We start from the raw sequence: 10,060 nt of genomic DNA, 5'->3' as shown, positions 1-10,060 counted from the left end.
CTTGCTCTCCACAAGCCACTAACTTGCTCTCCACAAGCCACTAGCTGAGTAGGGCGGTACTCAAGTAGTGAGTTGTGAGGGGTAGGTAGTAAGCTAGTGTGGTAGGGTACGTCTCGAGAACAAAGTGAGAATTGTGGAATTGCTTCCCACAAATCTCAAAAAGCAATCGATTCGAAGTAGGACCTATGACCGCTGATGCCTGTCTCCAAACTGTGACGCGTATCTAAACTTGCATCCGGCTGCGAGGAGGCTCCGCCCCATGGACCAATGCCGCGGAATTCACAAGTGTGACTTATTTGGCTTAAATGCATCACCTCACGAATCTGAGGTGGTACGGATTTCAGGTGGATTATTCGAATACAGGATCGCAGATTATGGGGAGGTGGTTGATTTCATCCATTTCTTGCTAATTGACGTTGAAAAAAGGGCCCGAAAGATGCGGCGTGTGCACATGGCTGGCGCGCTCTAGTCGAACTCGTGGTAGAAAATAGCGCGCTGGAAAGCTCGAAGCCATATCTTCCGGGGCGTTTTTTATGACAATTAGGAGGAAATGGACGGAATCACCCCCTCCCCCCCTAATCTGCGATCCCGTATACGAATACTCCACCTGAAACGTACCACCTCAGATTCGTAGGGTGATGCCTTTAATCGGCGGGCGGGTATTACGGTCTAACGCGGCTAACCGCATCTTCGCCGTGGTGTGTCATCCTTGGACATATCCGAGCCCATCCTGTTCGATCTTCAGCTAGAGTTCGCATGGAATCTACTCATCCGTCGCTATTCTACAAGCGGCGGAATTTCACGTCTTGACTGTACTGCCTGTGAACGCCAAGTGCCCTCAGATCTTCCTTCACCATATCAGTCCAGAACTTGGAGGCCTTTTCCAATTAGGATCTGAAAGCATCCTCAGGACAACTGAGGATGTTTTCAGATCCTAATTGGATCGTCAGGACGATCAGACGTTCTCCTCATAACGTGACCAAAGAAGCGAAGACGGTTTTCCATGACTATTTTAGAAGGACGAGCAAGATGTTGACGTCTTCCACGTGTCATCCGCCGGTAAACCATGTCCACTTCCGAGTAAAGTTCTTCGTTATGGCATTCCAACGGCCAAAACTAGCACTCGTCTAACCAGCTTTTCCTTTATACGGTCAAGCTTTTCCATCATCGTCGCTGGCGTTGCCCATGTTCCCGATCCGTACATCATGATAAGACGAATTGCGGATAGGTAGACTTTTAGCCTGACTTCGTTGGCGATGGGGGTCGACCACAGGCACTTGGTGAATGAGTTAAAAGCTGAATTAGCTTTAGCGCATTTTTGCTAAATATCTCTCTTGTAGATGCCATTCCATTCCCGTTGAGGGATTCGAGGAGATCCACATCTGCTTGCCTTTATAAGGGCTGAGTCGCAGTCTGTAGGCTGCAACTAATTTCGACACGAGGTTAACAACGTGTTGTAACTTCCCGCTGCTAGAAGCGAACATTACTACATCGTTGGCGTACTTGGGATTCACCAGGGGATGTGCGGAAGGTACTAAAATGACATCGGCGGGACACTGCTCAACTGTTCTTCGCATTATGTCATTGACGGCAAAGTTTAACAGAAAGGGTCCCGCCACGGCTGCTTTGCTGATTCCAGCTCCCACTTCGAACGATGTGGTACATCCAGCTGCTGTTCTGGACTGTAGCAGTTGTTATTCTATTCATACTGTTTATCAGGCATAAGAATTTTCTTAGAACTCAATCGGCGCGAAGAACATTGAGAAGACGACCTCGGTGAGCAGAGCCGAAAGCGGCTTCGAAGTCCAAAAATGATTACTGTAGAGGCTTCGAGTACTACTGCCACACTTCAATCACCCTATTCACAATAAACAGCTGATCAATCGTCGATGGGCCAAGGCGAAAGGCGGATTGCTCGTCACGGGTGGCTTCTTCGCGATGCCGGATTAGCCGATTCAAGATGAGTAGAAGATCAGTTGCTAGTGTTCGAACACCAACTGGATTTAATTCGTCGTTCAAAGTGGAATTGGAGCGAGACAAGGAGCCATGGCGGGACCCTTTCTGTTCAACTTTGCCGTCGATGAAATAATGCGAAGAACAGTTGAGCAGTGTCCCGCCGATGTCATTTTAGTACCTTCCGCACATCCCCTGGTGAATCGCGAGTACGCCAACGATGTTGTAATGTTCGCTTCAAGCAGTGCGAAGTTGCAACATGCCGTCAACCTCGTATCGAAATTAGCTGCAACCTACAGTTTGCGTCTCCGTCCTGATCAATGTAAGCAGATGTGGGTCTCCGCAGGACTCTCATCAGGAATCAGCGTGAACGGACAACCAATTGAACTCGTCAATGAGTTCTGTTACCTGGGCTGTACGCAAAGAACACCGGCAGCTACGAGAGAGATGTTCAGCAAAGATGCACTAAGGTCACTTCTGCATCTAACTCCTTAACGAAATGCTTGTGGTCGACCTCATCACCAGTGAAGTCAAGCAGCGAGTCTACCTATTCGCAATTTCCCCTATTATGATGAACGGATCTTAGACTTGGGCAGTGCCGTCAACGGTTATGGAGAGACTTGACTGCATGGAAAGGAAGCGTTTTGAAGGAGGCCACTTTTGGAGAATAGTGTGCCATAACGAAGAACTTTACTCAAAAAGACGTGACGTGGCATACCGGCGGATGACACGAGGAAAACATACCAAAATCTTGCCCCTCGCTGTAAAGTAGTCGCAGAAAACCGTCTTCGCTTTCTTGGCCACATTATAGGGAGACCACCTGATTCTTTTATCCAATTGCCTTGAGATGCTCCCAGACCAAGCCTGAAAAAAAGGCCATCCGAACGCAAAAGAAAGTTATGGACGAAAGTAGTTGATTAAGACCTTGGGAAACTTGGCAAACCTGGCATCGACAGGCATTTCAGGTGAGACGTAAAGTTTCGAAGAATATGGAACAGCGGATAGATTCTGCGCGACCTTTGGCGGAAGATCGAACAGGATGGGCTCAAATATGTTCAATGACGACTCACCACGGCGAAAGTGCGGATAAGCCGCGTTAGGCCATAACATCCGCCTTTCGTTCGAGTCAGATATTATATTTATTTTCAGGACAGTATGGAAACCCAACATTTTGCTTTGAAAATGTACGACGACTTGTCAGTGGGACCACGCAGGTTCAACGCGCCACTTAGGAAAATCTTTGCAAAAGAGTCAGAAACTTGAAACTAGTCCCAAAAATATGATAAATTTAATAATACGTAGTTTTATCAGTCTAAAATTGGATTTAATGAAATTTAATTACCAAAAAAGTTCATGTTCTGTGCCCATTTTGTTACGTCTGAAAGATTGCGAATAATTTCGTCATAGGGGGACCAGAAGAAAAAATTTAGTTAGTTTTGAGAGAAGAATGTTTGCCCTGAAAAAACAGTCACATTACTCTTGTTCCTACCACCTAGTCTTTTTGTAGATTAGATGGGACAAAGATGGGCAAAATGGCATTTCTTCCCACCAAAAATTTGGAAGAACGGCGAAGCCCTGGAAATAGTTTGATATGGCAGTTGATGGAGGAAATTCTCGGCTACAACATACTGGAAGAAGATGTGCTTCGCAATAAGCTACTCCGGGTTATTGAATTTTGTTCACGATCACATGATTTTCGGCGCGCGAGCGAAAAGCGATATTTCGAAAGGTTTCTAACACAAACTCGTCTAAGTCTTAGTTTTGCTGCTGATGAGCATTCTCGATGAACTCAACGTAATTATAATGGTCCATCAAAAAAAAATGTGAGCCACAATTCCCACGTGAACTAAAACATCGTCGAACGTGTTGACTATCAAAGCGACTCGCCCTTACATTCTCTCCGCAGAGGGAACAGATGATAACTGGAGATGAAAATCTGTCAGCATGTCTTGTTGTTCTATGTCGGCTAAGTCCGCTCCTATTGTTGAATGTCGCTCCACAGAATTCACAACTATACATTTGCTTTTCTGAGGTGGCAGCTTTCCGACTCTTTTGAACCTACAGTTGTGCAGTTTTTTTATTCGAATATCCATATACGTGGAGAAGGTGTTGAAGTTTTTTACTCTTATTTAAAATACAAACTGGACATTCGTGGCAATACCAGATTCAGGACAATATCACTTGTATATAAAAGAAAAAAGCAAATGATGATTCGAAAAATTTACCCGGGAGTGACATTCTATATTGGGGATATTTGTGAAGAGCAGAAACAACATCTGATTAACGTAGCTAGGAACAAGCTCAGATAATGACTTGTTTGGATGCGTATACGACCCAATGCTGTCATTTCAAATAATCTACCACAGAGAAGCCTTCCTTTAACACCACTATGCGGTACATCCTGTTGTGTTGAGGGGTCAATAAGCGTTCGTGTGGATATACCTATTGGTTCATCCGTATTATTAAGAGAACTATAGTACTTGTAACTGTTCCTAGAAATCTCCAATGTCCACAACATTTTGAGCCTCATTAGCCAGACAGCTTTAACGTAATTATAGATTAGAACCCTACAGCGGGAAACGGTCAAGAGGTACCTCTCTGATGTGCCGCCGCGTATCCAAGAGGCTAATGATAGTAGTTAATTGCACCGCGCGTGTCCTGACACCGTCATCGCTACAGTAGCCTAGTTGGTCCTCGCATGCTACCTCTCCCTGACGCCCCGCCCACGCCACTCTCCTCACCCATTTCGCCGCGTCTGCTGCTCTTACGACGAGTTTTTTTTTTTGCCGCGCCCGCAGCTCTTATGATGCGCTTTTAGAATCGGACGAAAAGGAAAGTATCGGGTATTAGATGTTGTTTGAAGCTCTAGATGAAGCATACTTTTAAGAGGCTTGTATAGAATATATGCCATTTAGAAATGCGAGCGAAGATATTTATTATCCTGTTTTGACTTGTTAGATATAAACCTCTCATCCATCTCTGGGAATGCAAGAGATGCTTCAAAAATGTACCACTGATCGATGTAGTACTACTTTTTTTTTAGTTTTTTTCGTTTTCTAGTAATACTTTTGCTTAGCTAGCTGGGTAGAACTGGCATTCAACGCCTAACGAGGCGCGAATAATGCCTCGCAGACATACATTGTACCTGAAGGTATGTCTCGAAGATACAAATGTCTCTGTACGAAACTATTACACCCAACTATCATATTGATTTTATGTAGAGAACAGATAGAAATGAAGCGTTAAAACGCTGTTGAAAGAAGTTTAAAGAACCATACAAAGTTTCACTGAATAAAACGCACAGGCAACTATCAAAATCATTGACATGCGCTCTATTTAAACATTATATTCATGCAAAATTTCGGAGAGGTAAAATGTAGAAAGGAGTTTAAAGAATGTATACAAAGTGATAAGAACGTGAAGTTGCCGTACGTATAGTCGCTGCTGTTGAAAGTTGAACAGAAATTGGTTTAATGGCATCGTGATGAACACATACTTATGCACTGCGAATTTATATAGGAGTCTATGATTTATTCGGTATTTCCCTGTAACTGCGCAGTTTTCTGCGTCTCTGTGGCTAGGGGAACATCAAAGACGGTTTTCTGCGTCTTCATGAACGACTGGAGCGTGACTTCGTCGAGGTTTGTTCGCGGATCCGCCGGCATATCCACTGGGCACGTTATGCCTCGGAGGTATTCGCGTAGAATCCGCCGGGACCCTCTTTACCGTTCCCCACTAAACTTACACCCGTCTGCGGAAGGCTCCGCCCTTGGACCAATGCTAGCGCGCCGCGAAATTCAAAGTGGTATAGTGAGTAACTACATCCTTTGCTGTATCAGAAGATTAACCTTAGAAAAAGGTAGAAAGTGAGTGCTTTACGGTGTTGCACATACTCTTACCATAAAACAAACGAGAAGAATATCGCAGTAAACCGTAAATCAAGGGAGAAAGGAATTATGATCTCCGAATTTCAAAGTAAGGGATGAAACTCGGATTTGAGGTTTTTGATCCTTATCTTGCAGATGAGAAAGACTACTTCAGGTAACTGCATAGCTAACATCTTTTACTCTTCCTCTGTCCAGTTTTCTTCTCGTTTTTCCATTTGCACCTACATTTGTTTCCTTATTTAATTTGTATTTTTATTTCCTTCCATCTTTTACCTCACCTCTGTCCCACTTGTCTTGTTTCTCCGTTCTATTTTTATCGTTTTAGTGTTTTCTAGTTTTGTCTTATTCCCTTGTCTTGCTTACTATGATTATATCGGCTTGTTTCCTCTCTTTTAAAGTTGTATTATTGTCCCTTTTCTTGGTTTTATGTCTACTTTTTTCTTTTTCTCCCATCGGAAATGCTTACGGTTCCAAATTCTTTTTTTTTTATTCATACAGCACGTTTTATACCACAAATTGACCTTGTATCTTGTACCACACGTTTACTTAATTCAAGTTTGTTTCATTTTCGTGTGTCTCACTGTTCTTACATCCATTCTTGTTTTTGTTTCTGCTTTTCACTCTTTCTTTTTAACGTTACATTCCTTTTCCATTTTCTTTATTTCCCAGCATGTAATTGTGTTGCTTACTTTGCTCCTAGTTAGAGAATGTGTACTGCATGATAATCAACACTTAAATCACGTTGATATATGACAAGATCGAAACTAAAGAAACACAATTCGTATAGAAAAAATAGTGGAGGCTTCTCAAATGAAAGTAAAGACTCTTTTCCAGTAACTCTTTCTAATTGTATAAAGCACTTTTTCTACAAAATACCATAGATTATACACCTCCTACATTAATACGAGATAATGAAAAAAGTAAGCAATATAGCCAGTGCAGTCCATTACAACAATAGACAGGGTTTTCTGACTTTGCTTGGAATTTCAACTCGTAAATATTTTCAATCGACTTTGTTCTGGTGTCTTTGGATTTGCATTCAAGATTTTTTCTTTGGAAGAGCAGTTTTCCGCTGAAGCTGAATCCTTAAGCTTGATTAACTTTCGGTTTTTCGTCTGTGCGAGAGGATGACTACTCATTTGTGCTCCCGAATTTTACCAGTTCTCAACCTCAAACCTCTGCTGAAAAAAAAAACTTAGAATCAAATCAAAGCTATTGAGGCACTTCGGCTCTGGTGATGCTATTAGGTAGGGGGAAAAATCACAGCAAAGTGAAGAACATAACGTCGTTTGTTCTCCTATTATTAAAGCTTAAACAATAGCGAGGTTAAAAACGAGCATCTTGCTACTATGTCAATACTTAATACTTTGGGAATAAATGAAAACGCTAATGAACTTAATTATGTTGAAAGAAGTCCGCCTGTAGGAAAAAACAAATAGAATAAAAAAACAAATTAAGCGAAACAGGAATGTAAAAGACGAAGAAAAGAGTGAAAATTCGAATTAAATAAGATATAATAATAAATAAATAGATCGATGCAAGAGCAAATGAAAAACGAGAAGAAAACTGAACAGAGGAAGAGTAAAAGATGTTAGCTATGCAGTTACCTGAAGTAATCTTTTTCAACTGCATGAACTGAACATGCAACATTTGTGCACAGTATCATATATCCGCTGTGCAAACATTCGGCATTGTAAAGGCTTGTATTTTTGGCGACCATCATGTCAAGATGACCGCCCACTAAGCTTCCTTTTTTAGCGACTGCCCATGAGGCCTATTTCATTAAAGACCACCCACAAGGGCATTCCTGTGTTTGTGGCTCCTAGTGAGCACACAGTTTTTGTTCGTCAGTTAATAAATTGCTCTATCACTGAACCACATTTCATTAGGGCACCAGCCCAAGCACAATATATAGCGCAAAGAAGGAAACTAGTAATTCCTTCGAACCACACATTTTGCTGGAAATGCCTGGCATAATAAAACCAGGAAATTCAAAAAAAAAAACTCTTGCATTTCTTTGACACAGGAGTTCAAAAAACTATCATAAGAGAGGAGACCGCAAAGGAATTTGGTCTTCCAACTCAAAAAACTGAAATCTGCACAATGTCAGGTGTAGGCAGACATACCGAGAAGTACAAAATGAATATTGTCCCCCTCAAAATCATGACTTTGCCAAGGAGATCCATATGACGATTCAAACCGAGCCAATTATCACTAATGGTTTCTCTTCTGTGCGTCTCAATGACGCAGATAAACAATACCTCCAAGACAATGAGGTCTGTATAAACAACCCGAGAGTTCGTGGTGAACATCAAAACCCGCAAATATTAGTCGGTCTAGACAATTATTATGAACTCGTAAACACAATTGATACTATGAATTTGCCATCTGAACTAGGCACTGCGCGTAAGGTATTCGGACCGACGATACACGACACGGGGTCAATCAATTCGCAGCAAGAAACAACAGCGATAACTCATGGCCTCGGCCTCGTTCAAGAGAATGGCTAGGAGATTTTACCAAAGTTTTCCGAAATAGATGGCTTAAGAATATCATCAGAAGAATTTGCCAAAAACAAAAACACGTTCAAGTGCCTCAAAAGCTATTCGAAATCAATATCGTTTGAAAAGGGCATTGTTCCCGTACCTTTTCCTTTGAAAAATAATGTCGTCGAACTAGCTGATAATTACTGAGTAGCGCATCGTCGACTGATCTCGTTATAAAAACAACAATCAAGTAATAGTCATCAACGTGAATGGTACAACAAAATAATGAACGATTATATGTAAAGAGGAGTGGTCGAAATAGCCCACGGACAGAATCAAAATTCGGCTGGCACGTATTACATGCCACATTCCGGAGTTTGGAAGCCATAAAAGGCAAAACCGTTGGATATAGTGTTTGATGCTTCTTCTAAAAAAAACCGGACAGCTTTCGTTGAATGACGTGATCTACGCCTGAGAATATTTCGTGAACAAAATTCATGACGTTACAGTCGCAAGTAGAACCATTAAAAATATTCTTCTATGCGATATTGAAGCGGCTTTCACGCAAATCAGACTAGTGGAAAATTTTTGTCACTTTCCATGGTTGAAAGACATGAACAATCCTCCGAATCGAGGCAACTTAGTAGAATACAGATTCAATCCTTTCCCCTTCGGAAACACGTCGGCACCAAGTATTCTGAATATGGTCATTTTGGCATATATATATATATATATATATATATATAAACCACAAAAATACTACACTTTCACTAAAAATTGCAAAATCATTTATGTTCACAACATCCTAATATGTGCGAACACAAAAGATGAAGCGTTAGAAAATTAGGAAGATTTTCCGTGAAATCGGCATGAAGCTGCGAGAATACATTTCTAACTCAGCAGAAGTAACACCACTTCAGACGAATTTGTGATGGAAATAACAACTTCACACCAAGAACAACTAACCAGTTGATATTGTAGCTCTGATCAGTCTTACGAAGAAATGGAAGGCAATCAACATGTGAATGTTGAAACCACAAACGAGTCACGGAATCATCCCGTTTAATAATAGATCTAGCTCGTTTCTCTTGCTACAAAACAGCTCTTCGAACATTTTCAGTTGTTGGAAAATTGCTGAGTAAATGGGTGAAACGGTGTAATTATACCAGGTCAACATCGATTACGCTAAACGTACTCTCTCTATATACAACTGCAGATACCATTGCTGCGGACAATATGGACATCTCTGAGAAACTCATCTTAGCAGCTATTCACGAAAACATCAACGTGCAAAAATTGCAGAAGCGATTTCCAAATCAGAAAATTGTCAGAGACAAAAAAGGCATCATTCGATACAAGTCACGCACTCAGAACGCCAATTTCCCATATGACAAAAATGCTAATTTTCATTCCGAATTACTCGGAACTAGCCAGGCTAATCATCCATGACCTATATTATGAAAACGCACACTGCGGCAAAGAACAGACATTAGCGCTGGCAAGACAACGATTTTGGATTCCCCAGCCATCTAGAGTAATCAAGAAAAATCTGCGTACTTGCATTACTTGTAAGAAATGACACGGATTGCCATATTGAGCATCAGAGATGCCACCATTACGAACAGATCGGGTAATAATGATCAAACCCTTTGCAAATGTTGGATGCGACCATATGGGACTATTTGAGTCAAACATCAAACAGAAAATGTACGTCTGTTTGTTCACATGCCTTAC

General features: G+C 41.6%; 1 protein-coding gene across 1 annotated transcript; it reads left to right on the top strand.

Moving 5' to 3' along the window:
• Positions 1 to 2,046: 2,046 nt before the first annotated feature.
• On the top strand, positions 2,047 to 2,448 carry RB195_021985 (uncharacterized protein; the record flags this gene model as incomplete). The annotated part of the gene is made up of 1 exon (XM_064208956.1): positions 2,047 to 2,448. The coding sequence occupies one exon, from the start codon at positions 2,047 to 2,049 to the stop codon at positions 2,446 to 2,448; it is 402 nt and encodes a 133-aa protein (XP_064064837.1).
• Positions 2,449 to 10,060: the final 7,612 nt, after the last annotated feature.

Source organism: Necator americanus, chromosome X (assembly GCF_031761385.1).
Source record: "Necator americanus strain Aroian chromosome X, whole genome shotgun sequence".
Taxonomy (NCBI): Eukaryota; Metazoa; Nematoda; class Chromadorea; order Rhabditida; family Ancylostomatidae; genus Necator; species Necator americanus.
Note: the sequence above shows the minus strand (reverse complement) of the source record. Positions and strands in the feature narration are given on the sequence as shown.